Source organism: Batrachochytrium dendrobatidis, assembly GCF_000203795.2.
Source record: "Batrachochytrium dendrobatidis JAM81 unplaced genomic scaffold BATDEscaffold_2, whole genome shotgun sequence".
NCBI lineage: Eukaryota > Fungi > Chytridiomycota > Chytridiomycetes > Rhizophydiales > Batrachochytrium > Batrachochytrium dendrobatidis.
Window position 1 is genome coordinate 46,415 of NW_006281100.1, and position 24,665 is coordinate 71,079.

The 24,665-nt window shown below is 40.2% G+C and overlaps 7 protein-coding genes across 7 annotated transcripts; 3 read left to right on the top strand and 4 right to left on the bottom strand.

The window, feature by feature from the left end:
- Positions 1-629: 629 nt before the first annotated feature.
- BATDEDRAFT_22626 (uncharacterized protein) lies at positions 630-1,987 on the top strand (the record flags this gene model as incomplete). Its single annotated transcript, XM_006676523.1, has 6 exons — positions 630-700; positions 751-846; positions 1,150-1,207; positions 1,459-1,494; positions 1,578-1,629; positions 1,866-1,987. 6 exons carry the CDS (start codon positions 630-632, stop codon positions 1,985-1,987), a joined length of 435 nt encoding a protein of 144 aa, XP_006676586.1.
- Positions 1,988-2,028: 41 nt separating this feature from the next.
- BATDEDRAFT_86542 (uncharacterized protein) lies at positions 2,029-4,605 on the bottom strand (the record flags this gene model as incomplete). The annotated part of the gene is made up of 1 exon (XM_006676922.1): positions 2,029-4,605. One exon carries the CDS (start codon positions 4,603-4,605, stop codon positions 2,029-2,031), a length of 2,577 nt encoding a protein of 858 aa, XP_006676985.1.
- A 668-nt stretch (positions 4,606-5,273) lies between these two features.
- BATDEDRAFT_22628 (uncharacterized protein) lies at positions 5,274-5,954 on the bottom strand (the record flags this gene model as incomplete). Its single annotated transcript, XM_006676524.1, has 1 exon — positions 5,274-5,954. The coding sequence occupies one exon, from the start codon at positions 5,952-5,954 to the stop codon at positions 5,274-5,276; it is 681 nt and encodes a 226-aa protein (XP_006676587.1).
- A 1,537-nt stretch (positions 5,955-7,491) lies between these two features.
- BATDEDRAFT_86540 (uncharacterized protein) lies at positions 7,492-11,001 on the bottom strand (the record flags this gene model as incomplete). The annotated part of the gene is made up of 1 exon (XM_006676923.1): positions 7,492-11,001. The coding sequence occupies one exon, from the start codon at positions 10,999-11,001 to the stop codon at positions 7,492-7,494; it is 3,510 nt and encodes a 1,169-aa protein (XP_006676986.1).
- Positions 11,002-12,969: 1,968 nt separating this feature from the next.
- Positions 12,970-14,235, top strand: BATDEDRAFT_22630 (uncharacterized protein; the record flags this gene model as incomplete). Its single annotated transcript, XM_006676525.1, has 4 exons — positions 12,970-13,070; positions 13,213-13,294; positions 13,801-13,861; positions 13,919-14,235. The coding sequence occupies 4 exons, from the start codon at positions 12,970-12,972 to the stop codon at positions 14,233-14,235; spliced, it is 561 nt and encodes a 186-aa protein (XP_006676588.1).
- A 211-nt stretch (positions 14,236-14,446) lies between these two features.
- BATDEDRAFT_86089 (uncharacterized protein) lies at positions 14,447-18,329 on the top strand (the record flags this gene model as incomplete). Its single annotated transcript, XM_006676806.1, has 9 exons — positions 14,447-14,623; positions 15,009-15,335; positions 15,403-15,857; positions 15,945-16,336; positions 16,603-16,886; positions 16,960-17,229; positions 17,319-17,483; positions 17,584-17,785; positions 17,849-18,329. 9 exons carry the CDS (start codon positions 14,447-14,449, stop codon positions 18,295-18,297), a joined length of 2,721 nt encoding a protein of 906 aa, XP_006676869.1. The 3' UTR covers positions 18,298-18,329.
- Positions 18,330-18,597: 268 nt separating this feature from the next.
- On the bottom strand, positions 18,598-24,592 carry BATDEDRAFT_86090 (uncharacterized protein; the record flags this gene model as incomplete). The annotated part of the gene is made up of 9 exons (XM_006676924.1): positions 24,416-24,592; positions 23,844-24,299; positions 21,742-23,744; positions 21,175-21,653; positions 20,912-21,081; positions 20,444-20,787; positions 19,766-20,253; positions 19,260-19,637; positions 18,598-19,157 (listed from the first exon to the last, which is right to left on the bottom strand). Exons 1-9 carry the CDS (start codon positions 24,440-24,442, stop codon positions 18,598-18,600), a joined length of 4,905 nt encoding a protein of 1,634 aa, XP_006676987.1. The 5' UTR covers positions 24,443-24,592.
- Positions 24,593-24,665: the final 73 nt, after the last annotated feature.

Below are 24,665 nucleotides of genomic sequence, written 5' to 3' on the forward strand. Positions count from 1 at the left end.
TTGACACCCTATTTCCTGTAAACGCGAATCCATATCAACATTTTCCAATTAACCGTTTTTGCCTCTGTAGTTTCTGGCTGTCATTTATGTACTATACCATGTAGCCAATGTCCAGACTGATAAAAAGCATAACACGGATTGTTTCAAAGCCAAATATTGGCTGGATCATCAGGGTTGTTCAAGGGACGGCGTCCTGGAATATATAAATAGTCAATATGCATGTTAGGCTAGACAAATAGCAAATATAGAGTTAGGGCTAGTGCTAAATATTAGCTAGGGCGATCCACATTTAGGGTTGAAATTTGTTTAGCTTTGGATATTTGTCAACTTCATTAAGCAGTTGAGCCATTATTCGAGTAGATATCAATATTTCATAGTCGGCCAGTTGTATCCAGTGACCCAGTTGATCGACACTGTTGATTCCATATCAACCATTTTGTATATCTGTATATCTGTATATTTGTATATTGTTATATCACTCAGTTCATAGACTGCCAGTTTCACTGATACTAGATTGTACTAAACACTACAATATTGTGTTGCAACACTCGACAGTACCAATTAAATGGGTATTGTTATAACAATGAGTTGCTGGCCCTTACAGTCATTGATAGATTGCAATACAAATAATGTTGGAACGTCAAGGTTTTTTAATGAATATTATCCCAGCGAGTGGCGAGACACTAAATGATTTCATAAAGTAAATCGTATCTGTACAAACATGGGCTAGTGCTGTCACAAGTTTGTCAGCCAATTGTTGTATGATGGTCTCGGTGACAGCGGCATAATCGTGTCTGGTACTACCAGTACGCTACCAGTAGTTACATCGAGTGATCGTTCAAATAGGTCGATTCAAATGGGTTGGATATAACCGACTAATCCAGCATCCATCCATTGTCAAACAACCATAATGCACAATACCACCAAGTGTGCAATTACACTCGCACTGATCAGTCGTTGCACAGTATGTATTAATCAATGTCAAACATATGTGTCTGCAACTAAATTGCAGTCCATGACACATCCACACGATTCAATGTTAAAGATTTTGATTATCGCGCAAGAAGTATAGAGATAAAAAATAGAGAAAGAGACTGAGTCTTTCTATTAGTAAAGTATAAGGTAATAATATATAATCTGCCGCTGTAGAAAAGATCGGTCAGAAGAGATCTTGAATGATAATCAGGAAGTAGTCACGCAAATTAAAGTCAACAGAATAACGAGTTGAACTTAATAGATAATAACGAAGTTATGTCAGATGATATTTAGATGATTGATTCAGAGGATATTCAGAGGATATTTATTTAATAAGAAAGTGTCTTAGTTCTTATAGTAAAAGATTGTTTGAGGCTTGTGGCTCAAACAGGTAGTATTTGATAATAGGCTATAGTACCCGGAGATAACTTGGCCAATAGGATTGATTACAGCTGTTAGCTGTGTCGTTATAATGGGATATAGTTACATATGATTGGTAACTATGAATACAATGTTAAAGTAAGTAGGGTCGTTATAGAAACATAAGGGTCAATAATGATGGTGACGTTATGAATTAGGGGATATACAATGTGACACACTAGTGTTACATTGTGTTAGAGTTGAATAATACCCTGCTTGGATATTATATCCGATGTAAGTTAATTAGTTGAACGGTTCGTAATCGGTTAGAGTTTGATTACTTCAACAAAGGTCTGATTTCTTTAACATTCAACATGTCAAATCATGTATTGTGAGTCCAAGATTGATCAAAAGCATGATCATGGTAAACAACATGTTGCATATTGGAGTCGAACAATACACCACTATTGATATCGTATTTTCATTTTTAGCATATAGTACTAGTGTTGCATATATTGATTAATTGACAGTGTATTCCATAAATTTTATTCCAGTTATTAATATGATACAGACTCAGATGTTGGCTCATACCCATAGATATTACTTAGATAGTGCAAGACTTGCAATAACTGTACGAGGAAATCACCAATGACTAGAATAGCAAGAAACCAGACGCATCCATCAAGTGTTTATTCAAAAGCGATCTATCTGGAACCGAGATGGACCTACTGTTATACGACTGGGTGGTGCTTGAAGGATAGTCGCAGATTTTGACTGGACGGGAGTTGGAGTAACCTCGGCTGTCTTGGTTGCCTTGGGCGTCTTGGTGACCATTTTAATTTTAAAAAACTTTGGACCTTGTGATTTAGTGTTTTCATCAGAAGGTTTGCTTGGAGATTTAGGCGCATCATTCTGTGAAGTATGACTTTCCTTGGTATCTTCGGTATCTGTTTTCTGCTTTCTGAGCTTTAATTTCAGATTTTCAAACCAGCCATTACTCTTTAGCTCGGGACTTTGTTTAAGCTCCTCTTTAGGCTCCTCCTTAGGTTTATGCTTATCTTGAGCGTCATCAGGGTTAGGGTTAGGCATATTGAGTTTCAATGTCCACTTTGATGGTCGCTTAGTTGATTTTGGACTTTGTGATTTAGTGTTTTCATCAGAAGGCTTGCTTGAAGATTCAGGCGTATCATTCTGTGGAGTATGACTTTCCTTGGTATCTTCGGTATCTGCTTTCTGCTTTTTGAGCTTTAATTTCAGATTTTCAAACCAGCCACTACTCTTTGACTCAGACTCCTTTTGATCCTCCTTTTCTTGGCGCTGCTTTTCAAGTTCTTCGAGTTCCTGTTGACGTTCTTTGTCAAGTCTTTCTTGGAATTTCTGAGCACGTTGTCTTTTAAGGTCTTCCTCAAAGTCCTGTTGGCGCTTCCTTTCAAGTTCTTCGAGTTCCTGTTGGCGCTGTTTTTGAAGTTTTTCGAGTTCCTGTTGGCGCTGTTTTTCAAGTTTTTCGAGTTCCTGTTGGCGCTGTTTTTCAAGTTTTTCGAGTTCCTGTTGGCGCTGTTTTTCAAGTTTTTCGAGTTCCTGTTGGCGCTGTTTTTCAAGTTCTTCGAGTTCCTGTTGACGTCGTTTTTCGTCTTGGAGTCGTTTTTCCTCCTGACGTCGTTTTTCGTCCTGACGTCGTTTTTCGTCTTGGAGTCGTTTTTCTTCCTGACGTTGTTTTTCAAGTTCTTCGAGTTCCTGTTGGCGCTGTTTTTCAAGTTCTTTAAGCTCCCGTTGACGCTGTTTTTGAAGTTCTTCGAGTTCCTGTTGACGTCGTTTTTCATCTTGGAGTCGTCTTTCGTCCTGACGTTGTTTTTCCTCCTGGAGTCGTTTTTCTAGTCTTTCGAGTTCCTCCTGACGTCGTTTTTCGTCTTGGAGTCGTCTTTCTTCCTGACGTCGTTTTTCTTCCTGGCGTCGTTTTTCCTCCTGGAGTCGCCTTTCCTCCTGACGTTGCTTTTCCTCCTGGCGTTTTTGTTCTTGTTCGAGTTCCTCATCACGCTGTTGTTTGGCATCCTCAATCGTTTCTCCGTCTTCCGGAATTTTAAAAGTATCATCCCCAAGACTTTCGTCAGGTGGATCATCTTCGTCAAACTCCCTAAGATCTAGGCCCCCAAAGTTTGTTTTTTTATGTTTCCGAAGTGGATACTTGCATTTTTTTGATTTCATGCATGGTTTCAATCCTCGCTCATGCTGTACTAGAACTCGTGCTGGACTTGGGCCAGTGGGCTCGAACATTAATTTGAGCATCTCCCACGTTGATCCCAGTAGTAGTTCAGGTAGCAATGGCCTATAATCATCAGGTATCTCATCTCCTTTCCAAACTACCATCAAGAGATCTTCCATCAATTCTGGATCTATAGTAAACGGATATCCAAATCCAAGTGTGGCTGGAACAGGGAGACCAACCTCTCTCATACGACTTTCGATTTCCATCAGCTGTTGTACTAGTGTCATAGTTCCCCATCCTGGAATTTTCATATAGCTCCCTAAATATTCAACACCAGCACCAGAATTACTACCCATATAGGTTGATCCTGACTGGCCACTTGAAGAGGGTCTGTGTTGAACGCTAGGTGTAGTTTTGACTTTAGAGCCATCATGATTTAAGCCAAATTGCTGTTGATGAGGTGGTTGATAAGGTTGTCGATGGGAATAAAGGCCGGATTGTTGTTGAGGAGGTTGACGATGAAACCCGGATTGTTGTTGTTGAGGAGGTTGTCGAGGATGAAAACCAGATTGTTGTTGAGGAGGAGGTTGCTGACGATGAAACCCGGATTGTTGTTGTTGAGGAGGTTGTCGAGGATGAAAACCAGATTGTTGTTGAGGAGGAGGTTGTCGAGGATGAAACCCGGGCTGCTGTTGATTAGATGGTTGACGATGAAAGCCGGGCTGCTGTCGAGGATATGAACCGTATCGCTGTTGATGAGAGCCAGATTGCTGTCCAGGTTGCAGATATAAATTGGGATCGAATCGCTGTTGAGGAGGTTGCTGAGGAGGTTGTCTACCATATGATCCAGGACCAGTTGAACTTGTACCGGGATTTTGCACGCCATTTCCAGTTGGAAAATGAGATCCTCTGCCACGGGATCTTTGTTGTTGTTGTTGTTGTTGCAATTGCTTCAGATAATCGTCTAATCCTCGCTTTTCAAGCTCGACGGATTGCCCACCAATAGATGGATGAGCAATGACTGCAGTCGACAGTAGCTGTAATACAGCAATCGATACAAATTTCATGTTTACTGTTAAAAATAGTGACGCAACACTTGTTCAGCACAGCAAGTGTCAACAGTAATCCAGTGGATGGGTTGATTCTGAATGAAATACGGAAACTATCCTTATTTAAATATTATGAGTATAAAGGGATGCCTTAAGCATACAAGGGAGGCATAGCTTAACAAGCGAATATTCAATTCATTCAAACACACCACAACCAAACCCTACACACTGGATTCTTCATTCACAAAATGGCGAAATCTTGTATTTTAGGACTGAGCAGCCCTACTTGAACCTCAAAAGCGGTCATATTAAAGCTCACTAGTACATTTAGCCAGCCCTGATTTTTGGAACAGAAACCCCTGCAAAGTAGTGTAATTCATTTCATGCAACATAGCTTGCTAACCCTTGTACTATTTTCAGCAATACAACCAGTACATTGCTTCAACACTGAAACAAAAAGTATTCATGTTGGGAATATACAGTCAGACAGTAGTAAAAATTAATAATTAATAGATATAGTAATAGGGCTGATTATTTGTTAGTTGGAGGATGGCATTGATCTTTTATAGCCGATCATGTACATCGTTGCTCACATCGTCTGATGACGTGTTTCTAGTAATAAACATTTAATAGGGGTTAGCTTTCTCAATTAAGCACCTTGAGCGCCAATACTTTCAATCTTGACATTAAAACTGATCAAAGCATTCAAGTTGTTTGCTCAAAACCTTGCTAGTGCTTTTGAGAGTGAGGAAAACCGTTGGAATAGTGGTGGTTCGAACATCCAGTTGATTCAAAAGCTGTAGTACTTGTTGACTCCACAAAGTATATCTGCGCGAAAACGACTCGGCCGATGCATGATATCCATCAAGTCTGTTCAAAATAGACTTTGGTGCATTGCTAGCATTCGGTGTCGCTACTTTAGGTTCGTGTTTCGGCCATAACCAGAACCTGCCAATCAGTCCAGATTGAACGGGTGTATCAGGATACTCATATTGTCCATCAGGACTTGGACGTCCTGGTGGTTCAGGGATGACGCTTAGCAACACGTCAACAAGTGCGTCTCTTCCCCAATAGTCTACTTTATCATGAGCCTGATCACCATCGATAACATAATACGCTTGTCTATAATTGGGATCGTATATCACGTCGTCAATGATAAGTTTGCCAATGTGTTTCATTCCTAATCCTGCCATATTCACCAATTTGGTAATAAACTCCTGCCTATTGCGGTTGTTGTCCTGGCTGGAAACACTGACTATTATGTTTGGGACATGTGGACGGCTTGACTGTTGTTTGGGCGGAGCGGCATATGCACTGCTGGACAATACAAAACTCACAGCAGCAATACAAAAGTTTAGGTATTTCATTTGATCCGGATAGAGCTAGCAAGTATGGCTGTTGACAAAGTTGGGCTTTTATAGTTGATAACCGTTGGGGCTGGTAGCACAATATCAAAAATGCGGAAACCTGTACAAATATACTACGCTACGTCACCATAATGCGGCTGCATACTTTGTACATGTATATTTGCTCACCCTTATTGACACCCTATTTCCTGTAAACGCGAATCCATATCAACATTTTCCAATTAACCGTTTTTGCCTCTGTAGTTTCTGGCTGTCATTTATGTACTATACCATGTAGCCAATGTCCAGACTGATAAAAAGCATAACACGGATTGTTTCAAAGCCAAATATTGGCTGGATCATCAGGGTTGTTCAAGGGACGGCGTCCTGGAATATATAAATAGTCAATATGCATGTTAGGCTAGACAAATAGCAAATATAGAGTTAGGGCTAGTGCTAAATATTAGCTAGGGCGATCCACATTTAGGGTTGAAATTTGTTTAGCTTTGGATATTTGTCAACTTCATTAAGCAGTTGAGCCATTATTCGAGTAGATATCAATATTTCATAGTCGGCCAGTTGTATCCAGTGACCCAGTTGATCGACACTGTTGATTCCATATCAACCATTTTGTATATCTGTATATCTGTATATTTGTATATTGTTATATCACTCAGTTCATAGACTGCCAGTTTCACTGATACTAGATTGTACTAAACACTACAATATTGTGTTGCAACACTCGACAGTACCAATTAAATGGGTATTGTTATAACAATGAGTTGCTGGCCCTTACAGTCATTGATAGATTGCAATACAAATAATGTTGGAACGTCAAGGTTTTTTAATGAATATTATCCCAGCGAGTGGCGAGACACTAAATGATTTCATAAAGTAAATCGTATCTGTACAAACATGGGCTAGTGCTGTCACAAGTTTGTCAGCCAATTGTTGTATGATGGTCTCGGTGACAGCGGCATAATCGTGTCTGGTACTACCAGTACGCTACCAGTAGTTACATCGAGTGATCGTTCAAATAGGTTGATTCAAATGGGTTGGATATAACCGACTAATCCAGCATCCATCCATTGTCAAACAACCATAATGCACAATACCACCAAGTGTGCGATTACACCCGCACTGATCAGTCATTGCACAGTATGTATTAATCAATGTCAAACATATGTGTGTCTGCAACTAAATTGCAGTCCATGACACATCCACACGATTCAACATGTCAAATCATGTATTGCGAGTCCAAGATTGATCAAAAACATGATCATGGTAAACAACATGTTACATATTGGAGTCGAACAATACACCACTATTGATATCGTATTTTCATTTTTAGCATATAGTACTAGTGTTGCATATATTGATTAATTGACAGTGTATTCCATAAATTTTATTCCAGTTTATTTTAATTATTGCAAGTCTCACGACATATCCTGAAGTGGTATCCATATATGAGCTGATATTTGAACCTGTATCATGCTGTACGAGGAAATCACCAATGACTAGAATAGCAAGAAACCAGACGCATCCATCAAGTGTTTATTCAAAAGTATTGTGCCTGGAATCGAGATGGACCTACTGTTATACGACTGGGTGGTGCTCGAGAGCTAGTCGCAGATTTTGATTGGACGGGAGTTGGAGTAACCTCGGCTGTCTTGGTTGCCTTGGCCGTCTCGGTGACCAGTTTAATTTTAAAAAACTTTGAACCCTGTGGTTCAGTGTGTTCAGAAGGTTTGCTTGGAGATTCTGACTGGACGGGAGTTGGAGTAACCTCGGTTGTCTCAGCTGTCTCGGTGGCCAGTTTAATTTTAAAAACCTTTCGACCTTGTGGTTCAGTGTGTTCAGAAGGCTTGCTTGGAGATTCTGACTGGACGGGAGTATGACTTTCCTTGATATCTTCGGTATCTGCTTTCTGCTTTATGAACTTTGATTCCAGATTTTCAGGCAAGCCACTACTCTTTGACTCGGACTCCTTTTGATCCTCCTTTTCTTGGCGCTGCTTTTCAAGTTCTTCGAGTTCCTGTTGACGTTCTTTTTCAAGCTTTTGTTTGAATTTCCGACCTTGTCTTTCAACTTTCTCCTCAAAGTCCCGTTGAAGCATTTTTTCAAGTTGCATTGAACGCTGTCTGTCTTCAAGCTCCTGGAGACGCTGTTCGAGTTCTTTTTGACGTTGTTTCTCTTCGCGCTCTTTCTTTTTATGATGTTCTTGTTTATGCCTTTCTTCGGATCCCTTTCGGCGCTGCTGTCGCTCATGCTGTTCTTCAGGATTCTGTTGACGTTCTTTTTCAAGCTTTTGTTTGAGTTTCCGACCTTGTTTTTTAAAGTTTTCCTCAAAGTCCCGGTCAAGCATTTTTTCAAGTTGAATTGAACGCTGTCTGCTTTCAAACTCCTGGAGACGCTGTTCGAGTTCAGGCTGCTGTTCGAGTTCTTTTTGACGTTGTTTCTCTTCGCGCTCTTTCTTTTTATGATGTTCTTGTTTATGCCTTTCTTCGGATCCCTTTCGGCGCTGCTGTCGCTCATGCTGTTCTTCAGGATTCTGTTGACGTTCTTTTTCAAGCTTTTGTTTGAGTTTCCGACCTTGTTTTTTAAAGTTTTCCTCAAAGTCCCGGTCAAGCATTTTTTCAAGTTGAATTGAACGCTGTCTGCTTTCAAACTCCTGGAGACGCTGTTCGAGTTCAGGCTGCTGTTCGAGTTCTTTTTGACGTTGTTTCTCTTCGCGCTCTTTCTTTTTATGATGTTCTTGTTTATGCCTTTCTTCGAGCATCTTTCGGCGCTGCTGTCGCTCATGCTGTCTTTCAGGATCCTGCTCACGCTGTTGTTGAAGTTCTTTCCAGGCCTGCCTTTCTTGATGCAGTTTTTCCTCAAACTCATGTTGAAGCTGTTGCTCAAGATCTAATTCATGCTGTCTGTCTTCAAACTCCTGGAGACGCTGTTTTAGCTCATGCCGTTCCTGTTTCTGTTGACGTAGTGCTTCTTTGAGCTCTTTCTTTTTATGATGTTTTTTGAGTTCTTGTTCGGGTTCGGGTTCTTGTTCGGATTCGGATTCTTGTTCTTGTCCGGGTGTTTGTCCAAGTTCCTGTTCGGGTGTTTGTTCAAGTTCCTGTTCGGGTGTTTGTTCAAGTTCTTGTTCGGGTGTTTGTTCAAGCTCTTGTTCGGGTGTTTGTCCAAGTTCTTGTTCGGGTGTTTGTTCAAGTTCCTGTTCAGGTGTTTGTTCAAGTTCCTGTTCAGGTGTTTGTTCAAGCTCTTGTTCAGGTTCTTGTTTGGATTCAAGTTTTTGCTCGGGTTCAAATTCAAATTTAAATTCAAGTTCCTGTTCGGATTCAGGTTCTTGTCCGGGTGTTTGTTCAAGTTCTTGTCCGGGTTCGGATTCAGGTTCCTGTTCGGATTCTTGTTCTTGTTCGGATTCAGGTCCTTGTTCGGATGCTTGTTCAAGTTCTTGTTGATATCTTTCCTCCTCACGCTCTTTTTTGAGAGCCTTGACCTTTTTCTTGTCTTGCAGAATTTCAAAAGTATCATCCCCAAGATTTTCGTCAGGTGGATCCTCTTTGTCAAACTCCCTAAGATTTAGGCCCCCAAAGCTTATTTTTTTACGTTTCCGAAGTGGATACTTGCATTTTTTTGATTTCATGCATGATTTCAATTGCTCATCAAACTGTACTAGAACTCTTACTGGACTTGGGCCAGTGGGCTCAAACACTAATCTGAGCATCTCCCACGTTGTTCCCAGTAGTAGTTCAGGTAGCAATGGCCTATAATCATCAGATATCTGACCTCCTCCCCAAATTCTCATCAAGAGATCTTCCATCAATTCTGGATCTATAGTAAACGGATATCCCAATTCGAATGTGTCTGGAACAGTGAGACCAACCTCTCTCATACGACCTTCGATTTCCATCAGTTGTTGCATTAGTGTCATAGTTCCCCATCCTGGAATTCCCATATAGTTACCAAAGAAATCAACACTAGCACCAGGACGAGTGCCCCTATATTCGGGTTTTAGCTGGTCACTTGAAGGGGGTTCGTGTTCAACGTTAGGTGTAGTGTTGACTTTAGAGTTATCATGATCTGAATTGGGGTGTTGTTCAGAAGGCTGTTGCTCAGAAGTATGTTGATCGGGTTGAGAATCAGGGTGCTGTTGAGGATCTAATTGTTGAGGAGGTTGCTCAGATTGCTGTCCAGATCGTTGTCCAGATTTCAGATATAAATTGGGATCGAATCGCTGTCGAGGAGGTTGCTGAGAAGGTTGTTGCTCAGAAGTCTGTTGTTCAGAAGTCTGTTGTCCAGATCGTTGTCCAGATTTCAGATATAAATTGGGATTGAATCGCCGTGGAGGTTGTTGCTCAGGAGTCTGTTGTTCAGGAATCTGTGGTTCAGATGACTGTGGTTCAGATGACTGTGGTTCAGGAATCTGTGGTTCAGATGACTGTGGTTCAGGAATCTGTGGTTCAGATGACTGTGGTTCAGGAATCTGTGGTTCAGATGACTGTGGTTCAGGAATCTGTGGTTCAGATGACTGTGGTTCAGGAATCTGCTGTTCAGGAATCTGTTGCTCAGGAATCTGTTGCTCAGGAGTCTGTTGATCGGGTTGAGGATCGGGCTGTGGTTGATAAAGAAAGCCAGATCGCTGCCGAGGTTTCAGGTAGAAACTAGGATCGAATCGCCGTGAAGGAGGTTGTTGAGAAGGCTGAGGATCTAATTGTTGTTGAGGAGGTTGCTCAGATTGCTGTCCAGATTTCTGTCCAGATTTCAGATATAAATTGTGATTGATTCGCTGTCGAGGAGGTTGCTGGGGAGGTTGTTGAGAAGGTTGTTCACTTGTTGATCCAGCTTCGGTTGAACCTGTACCAAGATTTTGCACGTCGTTTCCAGTTGAAAGATGAGATCCACTGCCATGGGATATTTGTTCTTGTTCTTGTTGTTGTTGTTGTTCTTGTTGCTTCAGATAATCGTCTAATCCTCGCTTTTCAAGCTCGACGGATTGCCCACCAATAGATGGATGAGCAATGACTGCAGTCGACAGTAGCTGTAATACAGCAATCGATACAAATTTCATGTTTACTGTTAAAAATAGTGACGCAACACTTGTTCAGCACAGCAAGTGTCAACAGTAATCCAGTGGATGGGTTGATTTTGGATGGACCATGGAAACTATCCTTATTTAAATATTATGAGTATAAAGGGATGCCTTAAGCATACAAGGGAGGCATAGCTTAACAAGCGAATATTCAATTCATTCAAACGCACCACAACCAAACCCTACACACTGGATTCTTCATTCACAAAATGGCGAAATCTTGTATTTTAGGACTGAGCAGCCCTACTTGAACCTCAAAAGCGGTCATATTAAAGCTCACTAGTACATTTAGTTAGCCCTGATTTTTAGAACGGAAATCCCTGCAAAATATTGTAATTCATTTTATCAAGTATAGCTTGCTAACCCTTGTACTATTTTCAGTAATACAACCAGTACATTGCTTCAATATTGCCTCGACAATCAAGTCCGACTGTTGAAGCATTTGTTATATAGGGTAATATAGAAAGTCATTAATGCCAAAAAGACATCATTTTAGTAAGAATATTGATTGGATGCGCCAAATCAAGTATTTATGTAGCAAATGACAAGATTAAACCATTTCAATCATATCTCACCAATCAATAACTATATACTTTAAACTACTGGCGACTGACTGGTCAGCCGTTTACAAAAAATAATTTCATTGAATGACAACTCATTAAAGGCCGCTTTTAAAGGGCTGGATATATGGGATTCATGCAATGCAATGCATGTGTTCCATTTTACGCGAATACGGTTGTAATAGGGCCATTTGAATGTAGAGTGAAGACGGCTGTCTGGTAATTGGTTGACAAATTAAAACTGAAAAACTATACGCCCTATCCGCACCAATGCCCTAAACTTTAACGTTTCCAGTCAATTTGTAAAACGAAACACTTGTATTTATCTTGCAGTGATTGTCTTGGAATAAGCGATGGTCGAGTATTTCTTGTTTTCCTACTACAGATTGACTGCTTTTTGTATAAAAGCTCTGTTGTATCCTGACATCAGATATATTCGTGTTGCAGTTCAAAACGTCTTGGGAATGCAACTGTTGTTTCCATGTCAACTGTCCAATATTTGTTTTGGAAAAAAAGGAAGACTAGAGACTGAAAAGACGTCAAGGGTGACAATGTATTGGAATAGGGATGCGTGCCAGTATTTGGTTTATGTTTGTACAAGAATGGCGGAAAGGCCAGCAAACTTTTCCAAGGGATTGAATGACAATGTTTTCCAGTAGGACTGGCACCAATCAAACATGAGATGGGCCGCTTATCATATATTTAGAAGCCCTTAACATTGCATTTTATGTGAACACAGCTGTAAACATCATATGTCATCAATATCAAGCAATCTTTCCAATTGCTTTTATTGAAAGCTATTTTGCAGCGGTCATCAATTGACAATGAATGTCTACCCTTTGGTGCAAAGCACACTTTCAAATAAGCTCGAATAAAGGAAGGTGCTGACAAAAAAAATCAGCAATTGGATAGGGTGGAAAAAGGTATCTTGGCTTAGTAAAAATATTCGTTATGCTTTCCTATTACAAACCAACTTCAATTGGCATTGTCAATTCTTCAATAAACACAGCGATCATCATATAATGATCGCAGTCAAACGATGATTTTGGACTGATATTGTTCTCACTTGGCATAGCCATACATTGTACGATTACTAGATTCATCCACTTCAGATACCGAGCTTGACTGTTCTGAAGTGAACATTCGCCTAGTTTTTATACAAGAATGAGTAAAGGAAGGCATTAGTAAGCGTTAAAACGTTCATGACAATGCTGTTCAGTAAATTGAAACCCGTTATTTTACGACTGTTTATTCTGCACACTCCTATTTGGTAACCCATTACATGAATACAGTTCAATAAATGGATTGTCCACGTGTACGAATAAAGTGTCCGAACTATAAAAGACTATCACTAGATTTCAAATCCATCATCCTGTTACGCTAAAGAATGCCCAAACCTGCTTCTCCCACAAAGAGCGTTGTCGCAAAAAAGACCTGTAGTGATCTTGCTTCCAAGGTAGAAAAGGCAGTTCATGCTTTCAACCTCTGGTAAGAACCTATTCTGATGCCTTTTATTCACACATGTCTGGTTATTTAACCGTCTTTTATGCTTGATAATAACGGTTACTTTATCTATGCTGGGTTCTAATACTTGTCTCATTTTAATGGACTTGTTACTTGATAATGCTAGGTGCCAGCAGTGTCTGCATGGCGATGCTGCTGCTCATGACAAATTTGCTCATGCCATAAAGTCGTTTTCTACCGATTGGAAGGTGATTTTGGCCATGTATATCATGTGTGGTTAAAACTAGTAATAGGCTGATATGACTTGAGTTCTCTTATTCAAGCTACAGCCGTATTTACGTAAAATAGACTAGTTTGAATAGTTGCACTTTCCTACTACACATTGACAATTCCCACAATTCCCGCAATTCCCTAAACCCAACGACCATCATATGATGCACACAATCAGATTATGATTTTGAATAGAAACTCTACATTGTATAATTACCAGATTCCTCCATTTCAATTATATAGAGTAAATGTTGTCAATGCAACTCTACACTTGTAATCTGAATCACAGATACGTTTGTATCCTGGTCAACAGCAATGATGGCACATTTCAGTCATTCAATTGTTGTTTGTGTGTTAACCACCAACAATACCACTACTGAACTGATTGACAGTTCATGATACCTATTTAAATGGTCCATTTACGTCAATATAATTGTCATGATTTGATGGACAAATTTAAACTCGTAATTTTTATGGTGCCTAGTGTGTTTTTGCCAGCGGTGACAAGGCAGAGTATTCTGGCATTAAAGATTGGTTCAACTATGGTAAAGTTTAGTGTTTCAGCAAATGGTTTTACTATCTATGCTGACATTCTGATATAGATCTCAAGGTTGCCAACGATCCTTTGGCCAAGTGTCATTCCAGTAACTTTGAGACCATTTGGGAAAATCAAGATGCAATTCTTTTAAGCTATGATTCCGAATGGTCCAAAAAGGGAGTGCCGACCCACACTATATACAGTGCCATGTGGATCAAGGATAAAGACGCACCACATGGTGTCAAGTGTGTGTACTGGTCCGAGAGCCAACAGAAAAAGACAGAATGCACTGCTGTGGATCTCCAAGAACATTCCAAAGAGGACAAGAAGCGTCAAGCAGAAGAGCACGCCCAACCCAAGTCGCCCAAAAAGACCAAATAAACGATTTCAAAGCTGGTGAACAGTATTGAGAACGTAGACGCTCAGAGAAATAAACTGGAGTGTACACGTGATCTAGTGTGTAGTTGAAGCGATTATCGCTTTATTAGTCCAACAAAAGGTTTATACAATACACAGACGTTAATATTGGAAACTGTTCTTTCTGGAGAATACCAGTCTTGGCATTTGAATCAATTGTTGAACTTTCAGTCCAATGAATCCAGTCATTCCCTCCAACAGTGCTGTGGGTCCTCCTGCTGTGGTCTTTACTCCTGCCATGGCGGATGCTTCGGGTGGGTGGCAGCCTCGCTCAGAAGATCTGGCTAGTCTTGTGTTGCTGTTTGTGCGCTCTTCTCAAGGAGATTCTCAAGTTCAAGCTCAGTTGATGCAGGTGATTACTCGAGTAGCGAATCTTTTTTCATTCTGCATTTCTCGTATTATTGATTTTTCATCTCGAGGTTCTGGCACTGCCGTGTGGTCAAGAATGCGTTGTACTACTTGGACTGATAGTCATTCTGTTTCTAGAATTATATACTGTTTCATTATTCCCATTCAATTAAAATGTGCATTCTACTAGATCTTGTCCACCATATCTTGACCTTCTAATTGACTATTTGTCAAACTCAATCGCATATGGTGGCCAAGATCTGTCATTCTCGGTCTGTTTTATGCATCAAAATACTCTGCACGCCAATCCATTTCATTCTCATCAAAATATACCAACATGTACACTCATTGGTGGCTAACATTCACTAAACTTTTTTTAATATAACCAGCAACTTCATTCCTATGCAAGCATTGCTGATTTCCCAAACTATTTAGCTGTCATTTTTGCTCTTACAACTGAAGCCCCTGGTGTGCGAACTGTTGCTGGACTGACTTTAAAGAATACCCTTAGAGATTCTCGAGGTTCACTTCATCCCCAGGTACTAGAGTTTGTCAAGGCTACAACTCTACATGCTCTTGGTGATGCCGAGCCAATTATTCGTGCCACGAGCGGTACAGTAATTACTACTCTCAACAAAATTGACTCTCGTATTTGGCCCGATGTAGTTCCAAAACTTCTTGAATTGATTGATATGCGTGTTCCTGCGTTGGAAGAGGTAAGCGACAGTTTTGATCAATTTAAAATACACACTGTACTGATTGATTTACTCGACTATTTAACAGGGCGCTTTTCTAGCTCTTCGCAAAATCTGCGAAGATTCTTGCAACGAACTCGACGAAGGCGATCCACAAATACTGAGCTATATGATTCAAAAACTACTTCATCACATGCACAATCAAAACATTAAAGTTAGAACTGCGGCTGTAGAGTCACTCAATCAGTTTATTCTTAACCGATCCGATCCCCTCATGACCAACATCAACGCTTTTGTTGCAAGCCTCTACCAGCTCACCACAGATGTTGACAAGGGCATGCGTCGTGCCATATGTCAAGCTCTTGTTTTGATCTTTGAAGTTACCCCAGAAACTGTCATTCCAGAACTCAACAATGTGGTTAGTTTTATGCTTTTCTGTACTCAAGATGAGGAGGAAAAGGTGGCATTGGAAGCAAGTGAGTTTTGGCTGGCATTTGCCGAGCAGGAGAATTACCGTGACCATCTAGAGCCATTTTTACCTCAGTAAGTGTGGATTCTTGTCATTACTAAAATGCATTTCTACAATATAATCGAGCGACATCACCCTTACTAATTCCATATGTCTTTTAGAATTATTCCTGTTCTTGTAAAAGGCATGATATACACAAACGAAGAAGTCATGATGTTGGGTGGAGATGAAGATGATGCAAGTGTCCCCGATAATATTCAAGATATTAAACCTCACCACCACAAATCACGTAACCATGCAAATACTCCTGGCTCTGGACAACCCAAAAAAGATGACGACGATGATGACGACGATTACGATGATGATGATGATGACGATGTTGACAATGAGTGGAATGTGCGGAAATGCTCTGCTGCTGCTGTAGATGTTTTGGCCACCGTGTTTAAAGAGCATCTGCTGGAGGTCTTGCTACCACATCTTACCCAGCAGTTGTCTAGTTCTGATTGGCTTCATCGCGAAGCTGGAATTCTTGCACTTGGTGCCATTGCCGAAGGTACATTGGGCTGAAGCTGACCGTGTTTGACTAGATGTGTGTCTGACCACTTTGTATTTTTTGTTGCTTAATCTCAACTCAATCACAGGCTGTACAATGGGAATGATTCCTCATTTACCGACTTTAATTCCCACTCTATTGACTACTCTCAAGGATAAAAAGGTTTGCAATGTATTGTACAACCCAAATTTCATGTCAAAACTTTTCTACACATCTAATATTTTACACTATGCTTCATTTAAACAATTTTGTTGTCAAGCCTTTAGTGAGATCAATAACGTGTTGGACTTTGGGACGCTACGCCAGCTGGGTTGTTCACGGTGATCCTACGCGACAAGACAACACACACGAACAACGTCTTCAATATCTTAAAATTTACTTTGAACCCATGCTACAAGGACTGCTTGTCATGACTCTTGACAACAACAAAAGAGTTCAAGAGACTGGCTGTAGCGCACTGGCTGTACTTGAAGAAATCGCTGGTGATCTTTTAATTCCTTACCTTGGCCCTATTTTGCAAACACTGGGAAATGCTTTTGTCAAGTACCAGGTATACCTTTGACGAATGATTCCAGTTGAAAAATACACCATGTAACACATTGTTTTAATTTGTTTTTTGTTAGCATAAAAATTTGTTGATTCTATACGATGCTCTTGGCACTTTGGCAGATGCAGTTGGACCTGGATTAGACAACCCACAAGTGGTTGATCTGTTTATGCCTCGTCTTATAGAAAAGTGGGAGATGCTGCCAGACGATGACAGTGGCATTTTCCCACTGTTTGAATGTATTTCCTCTGTAGCAGTAGCCATGGGTGCTGGATTTGTTCCTTATGCTCCTGCAGTCTGGTCACGTTGCTTGCGCATCATCAGTACATCCTTGCATCAATTTCAAGTAAGCGTTATCTGATTATTTTCAAATAAGATCATAGCTAGACTTGATGGTATCTGACTACTGACATGAATTTCATTTACGCAATACAGATTTTCCAGCAAAATCCAGAACAGGTTCCAGAACCTGACAAGGACTTTATTGTGGTATCCCAAGATCTTTTGAGCGGAATCACTCAAGGTCTCTGTGGAAATGTGGCTCCTTTGATTTCATCTGGAGAGCCTTCTATTTTAAATATACTTACCGTTTGTCTAAAGGTGTAGGCTTGACTTTAATTCATCCACTTGTCTATTTTAAACTATAGCGGATACTAACTGCAGATTTATGGAAATGGGTGCCAAATGTTTTTGCATATAGCATCCGTATAGCGAAGTGCGTCAAAGTGCATGCGCTTTACTTGGAGATTTTGCCATCAACGCATTCCCACAAATCAAACCATGTGTCAATGAGTACATGCAACACTGCGTTCCTTTGATCCAACCTAGCGTCCATGAAGAAGTATCTATAGCTATCAGCAATAACGCTACGTGGGCAGCTGGTGAAATTGCATTAAAAATGGGCAAGTTACAGATTGTGTTGTTGAGTTTGTTTATTTTAGTGTCATCTAACTTGTGATGTTTAGAGGGTGAGATGCAAATGTGGGTTCAGCCATTGCTTGAACGACTTATTCCAATCCTTCATTCTCGATGCAAGCAGACTCTCAAGGAAAATGCAGCCATCACCATTGGTCGCCTAAGTATTGCCAATGCAGCTATTATTGCACCTTTAGTTGATCAGTTTGCAAGAGACTGGTGCGAAACGCTTGGTCGCATTCGAGATAATCTTGAAAAAGAAAGTGCGTTTCAAGGTTTTTGTCAGCTTATTGTAGCGAATCCTAATGGTTTGGTACGCGACCTGGCCTATTTTTGTGATGCAGTTGTTCAATGGGGTAGAATATCACCCGAACTGAATGAAACATTTCGACGTGTGTTGACCATGTATGCTACCGGGATGGGAGATCAATGGCCTGCTACTGTCCAAGGGTTTCCTATTTCTATTCGTCAGCGTCTGAAAGAACGATATGATCTTTGAATTTATTTTTGTCGAATGAAAATCGCATTGTGAAAAAACATGAGTTGGACTTTATCCATTCGAAGCTGTAGCGCAGTCAGCTTTTAGCATTCTTTGAAATATTGATACTGTTAACGGGTTTCCAACCCATTCTAATCATCCAGCATCGAGTATAGCCATAACCCAAAACTTGAAAATAATTTATACATGACAAGATCTTGAACTCAATCCATTGTAAACCTCGATTCATTTTAGATACACCGTATATGCCTACCACACCCATCAAGCAATACATTGCATGGGTGTGTAAGCAAAATGGATTTAATCCAACTTGATACTTGAAGAGTATGTCTGTTGTTTCTGTTTTGATCCATGTCTTGTCTTTTGCTGTACACGATGCTTTTTAATAAAGAATCCTATCAGTGACCATTCACAACACACCCTACAGTCATCCATCAATAATGCATGATTCAACTCAACTGAAGAACGAATATACACGGCGAATTGAATCAACAAGATCCCATTGAGTACAGCGGCAGTTACAAACGAGAATAAAATGGCAGAATCCAGACCTTCTTGAATTGTGGTGAAAACACGAGCAATGGTGCCAGCAAATTGAAGAAATACTGTAATCAAGGACAATTGACCCGTAGAACCGGCCTTATAGTTGGCCCAGATCTGAGGCAGTTTACTTGGAATAACAAGGAAAATAGTACTCCATTGCAAGGTGGTCAAAAGACTCAAAGAAATCAATTGTTCTGAAAACAAACATGCACATGCAATGGTTCCTGCAATACCTCGAAACACCATGGCTCCATACTGTCCACGGTAACCGAGAATCAAAAAAAGAATCACTACATTTTGTAGATTGACAAAGACGCCTAGTTGGTTCAAGAAATGTTAATCAAGACATCAAGCATCGACACAGTATAAAAACAGTTGTCCGTTTCGATAGAATATACAGTCGAGTCAGCTCAAACTACCTTCTCCGTATGTCGAAAATGGATTGTTTAGACGATAATTATAAGCAACGGTGATGGCTACAGTCAATGCTTCAATGAAAATACTAGCAAAGGACAGTCCTTCAGCAGATCCGGATACAAGAATGTTGATGATTTGTGGAACCTTGAGAATAGCACTTCCAGCAACAATGCCAATAGACAGACCCTTGGACAGGAGCAGTTTGAAGCATTCGATACGAGCAAAATCAAAGGTCACAATAGCACTAGCGCAGGACTTGCCAATGAGGGGTTTCAGGATCTTTTGCGATATCAATTCCACTGGCCACCAGGTAGAAAAGAGCTCTACAAAAGAATTCGGTGTAACGGGCATCAAGCTGATAAAAGGCGATCCAGTTACGACTAAAACAGAATGAAAATGTAAAGATAAAGTTGAGAATTATTATTTCATAAAACTGTTTATTATAGTTTAGATTTGCAACTGCACACTCACAAATCTAAAGAAAATCATGATTGTGATAAAATAGGACGCTGTTCTGATTCCTGAGCAGACCATGCCAACCGTGTTTCAAAGGCATCAGAATCACTGTTCTGATCATCTTCCTCGACACCAGAAATCATAATCGCCATTTTATGTTCATCTTCTTGCATGTTATGCACTCCTGCTGCTCGATCTCGCTTCCAATCTCTTCCAAACATACTTGCCATTTCCCATTGCGTTGTAATCCGTCGAATATGTACATCAACAACAAACACTTCCCATAGTACTGCTATTGCTGTATACGCAATCAGCACGCCAAGTTGTCCAAACCTAAATGATATAGGTATTCCCGGTTGAATTGAAAATAACCATGACACCACATCACTGTACTCTAAAGATCCAATTGGCGATGAATTGAGTAGCAGCAGCAACATGGCAACAAGGACACATGTAATGACTGAAATACTACTTGCAAAAAAGTAGTTGGTCCATGGAGGACTTCGGAAACGCGCTGTACTCATAAATACAAGACTCACGCTGATAAACATGCAATGTGAAAATAACCATATACTTGTGTTTTCAAATGACTTGGTAACAAGTCCTTGCGTCACATCTCTGTCTGGGTCAATTCTACAAACGTTGAATTTCATTGGATTGGGTGTTGGAAAAATGGTTACATTGGATCACGATACCACTTGAACATAAAGCATGTATAAAACTGACTTACGGGTAGCATGGATAGACTGGATGTGTCAATCCATCATCATTTGGTAAAAATGCGTCATTCAAACCAGCAGTTGCTTCCCTCACAGAGCAAAACCATGGCTGCGAAAACGTCATGGCCACGTTTATACAAAAAAATCCAGCAGAAAACAGTACTTGTGCCAACACAGATGCCAATACAAGTGGTGAAAGCAACGAATCCGTTGGACGATCTTGTGCCAATGAAGTAAAAGGTTTGGTATACAACATAGAAAACGCCAAAAGAGTGACTACAAACACATTATCGAAAAAAAATTGATTGTTTGAAAGAGCACTTCCATACTGATTCAATGTGGCTGACATCATCAGCTGTATAATAGGGTATAAAGTCATGTACTAGATGTATACATACAAACGTGTATATCAAAAAATGAATTGTCAAACTTATGTTCAATAACAATAAAAAACCCCTGGTAGCTGACATTATAAATACCTTGAATGCTACAAAAGATGTCTCGAGTGCACACCGTCCTTCGCGTACAAGACACACCATATCCAAAATGTTTTCGTTTGCAGATGTAAATGGGGCTACCATGGATGCTTCAGAGTTGGACAAAGCAAGACCAACATGTGCAGATTTAAGCGCACCACAATCATTTGCACCTAAATAGCGTAGGGCATACAAAAGGCTGATCAGATAAAACAAGCCAATTTTAATATATGAATCCAAACTAACTCTATTCAATAAATATATACCATCACCACACATTGCTACACATTTTCCAAGCATAATAAGTCGCTCGACAATCCATGATTTTTGATCTGGTTTGATTCTAGAAAATACACGCGTTCGTCCAACAATCCAGTCGACAAACTCAGTATCTGGGCGTTCACTTAAAACAGAAAGCGCATCGCCAGTTATGGCTATCTCTGTTTGCGCTGGCATTTGTGACAGTTGATAGATTAAATCATCAATGTGAATATGTCGTCGTGCATCCATGCTTACAAAAGAAGTGTTCAAAAATGAATCAGTAGCTGTTCGCGAGGGTAAAGTTGGGTTTGGTTTGGCTTGCAATGACAAATCTTTGAATGTGCTTATAGCCGATGATATGTCAGGCGGCTCTGGTATTTCTGAAAATCGTACTTGTGACTCGTGTGTGTCAATCAATATTGTATGCTTGCACAACCCCAATTCTCGAGCCACATGAACTGCAGTAAATGCATTATCACCAGTGCTATAACATGATGCATCAACGGGTTCAAACATGAATGATTAAACTATCCTACACTCACCTCTATTTTAAACCTCCACTTTTGACTTACATGATAACGTTTCGAATTTTGGCATCTTTGAATGCAGTAATGGTTTCCTGAGCTTCAGATTTGAGCGGATTTTCAAACAAAAGAAATCCAAGAAAAATCATATTTCGTTCCACCTTGTCTCTTCGTGCTAAAAGCAACTCTGAAGTCAGATGCTGTGGAAACTCTTGGATTGTTGTCGGTCGATAAGCACACGCAATGACATACAGTCCTCGCATGGTAAATGACTGACACGTATCAAAATAATTGTGTGGGATTGTATGTGGATCACAAACATGCCGTATTGCTTCGGCAGATCCTTTGGTAAATATACACCAGTTGAGGAGTGGGGAGTGACCTAACGATGCAATGACCGTGCTGCGCTGAGTGTGCGGATCAAAATCAAATCTTTTTAAAATATACATTGTTGGTTCTTGTTGAGGAATATCTGAAATGATCAAAGTCTCCGTTTCAGACAATGGTGCATTCGTAGAATTGGCTTGATGGGTAAATAGTGGAAAGCGTGGAATAACTACGCCAGCGATTGGTATATTGTATGTTTGAGCCAGAGAGTACAGATAATCTTCATCTCGAAGCTTCCAGTTTGTCACTCGAAACATTTCCATATCGATCGTATGTCCCGTATAACCACCACGTTCATTCACAGTAAGACCGTGACAGACAAGCATGCACTGCTGCAATAGAATCACCTGAGATGTCTCGACATGGGCTAAATTCGAGGAATCATCATCAAGTCTAAATGTGTGCTTGTTAAATGTAGATCCAAACTCTTCTGTAGAAGCCGAGTAGTGTTGAATGCTGGAAAAAACTTGATTGTCCACATGGCTTACTCCATAAAAATGAAGATTTGGGGTGGTTAGTGTACCGGTTTTATCCCAGCATATAACATTGACTCTTCCAGAATAGTTGATTCGATTTGGACTAGTGCAAAATATTTTGGCTTTTTTCAATCGCTCCATGGATAATCCAGTTCCCACAGTGAGTATAAGTGGCAGTGCGGGAGGAACTGCAATAGTGATCAAATCCAGTGAAGACAGAATTGCACTTTGTAATGTTGACCCATTTCTATATGCATGAATTGATCGATTGAGAAAAGCAACACATGCTATTATACTTAGACCAACCAGATATTTGTAAGAGTCTGAATTGAATTTAAACTCGATATGATTTGGATACAAAATAGAACGAAAAAGTTCTCCTTTGGAAGATGCAAATCCTGTCGCCATGACAATAGCAATGGCCATTTCAGGTTCACTAACCAATGTACTATTCATTGATGGAATCCAGTTTTTGCGTGGTTTGATTTCAACAAATTGCGATCCAGCAAACAAAGTATGCTGTCGATGTTTATCTGGATTAAGAATGGCAGCATGTCTTTTTTTGGAGGAATTTGAATGCATGTCATCGGCTCGAAAATCATGGCTGGGTCCACGTCCTGGCATACTTGTGCGTCGCTCAGTGACTGCATAAGGAAGAGCAAGTTTCATAACAGGAACGGTTTCTCCAGTAAGCGTGGATTCGTCCATGACACACTCTCCTTGGATAATCACCATGTCACACGCCAATATACTTCCCTCCAATATGTCTTTTGCAGCACTCAATACAATTGCATCACCCAACACTAACTGGCTTGATTCAAGATGATGCAAAACTCCATCACGAAGCACTGGATAAAGTCCTGATTGATCTCTCGTCAACTCTCTTTGATTGTGTTCATTAGTTCTTGACGTGTATACCTCCCAGGAAATAGATGCAAGGCTGAGCGCAACAATTAATAATGCATACGACGTGTAACTCTCAGCCAACCAAATCGCAACAGAAGCGATTTGAAAAATATAAAAAGGATGTGATGCCTTGTCTAATAGGAGCGTGTAAATGTGTGTATATCCAATATCAATCGAATTGGATCCGTTGGTACTCATAAGAGTATCGGCTTCTTGAGTGGATTTTCCATATCTCATATTATGAATTTCCGGAAATGACTCGAATAATCTAGCGTTTTGTCGCTGGATTTCAAGACGAATAGAATAGTCATAGACCCAATATAATGTTATCAAGTATTCTTTAAACTCTATAACCCTTTGCAATGTAAACAAACACAATACCTGAAAATTTGAAAACATTTCCTTGTATATGTAACGCTGTTTACGATACTCAAAGTATCGAAGATGTTTTACCTGCCTTCCAGTCGACTGTGTGTCTAACGAGCTGATTGATAAAATGGGCAGCTCTACCGATTTACCGTTTGGACCAGTGACCAGTACAAAGTTTGCATCACGAAATGCTCGACAACTAGATCTAGCCAACGTGCACCATATCTGTGGTTTCCATTTCGCGACCAAAGGGAGAACTCCAAATGTCGCCAACGAAAAGATGATAAACAAGACAAGACCTACAGTTGATTCAGTGTATCCAGATATGTCGATATATTCTGGAGCCAAGAATGTGGGGTCGTTATGTACTGCCTTTGATGATAGATGTGAGAGAGTAGCAGCTTCATTTGTTTTTGAACCTGGAGTTGTGACTAGACGCTCCAAAGTCTCTATATACCCACGGACAGCCTAAATGAGCATTATATTGAATGCATGGTATATAATTATTCATGTATTTTATGAATAAGCGCTCATGGTTTTTCTCAAGGATGCATGCACTCTTGTATTGGCAAGATTTGATTTACCTTGTATGCTTCTCGAAGAGCCTGCATGGATATGAAATTGAAGCAACTGGTGTTTTTCTAATAATTACTGTTTTTGGCTATGTTTTAAAAGAAATAGCACCGCTTATAACAACAGAATATATTTGATATGAGATGGCCTAGACTTGGACTCGAAAGAAACGTGCAGGTAGATTTTTGTAGTTCCAAAAGTTTAAACTGGTGAGCAAAACAGTGGCATTAAATAGGCTTAATACTCTTTAAGATGGCTAGA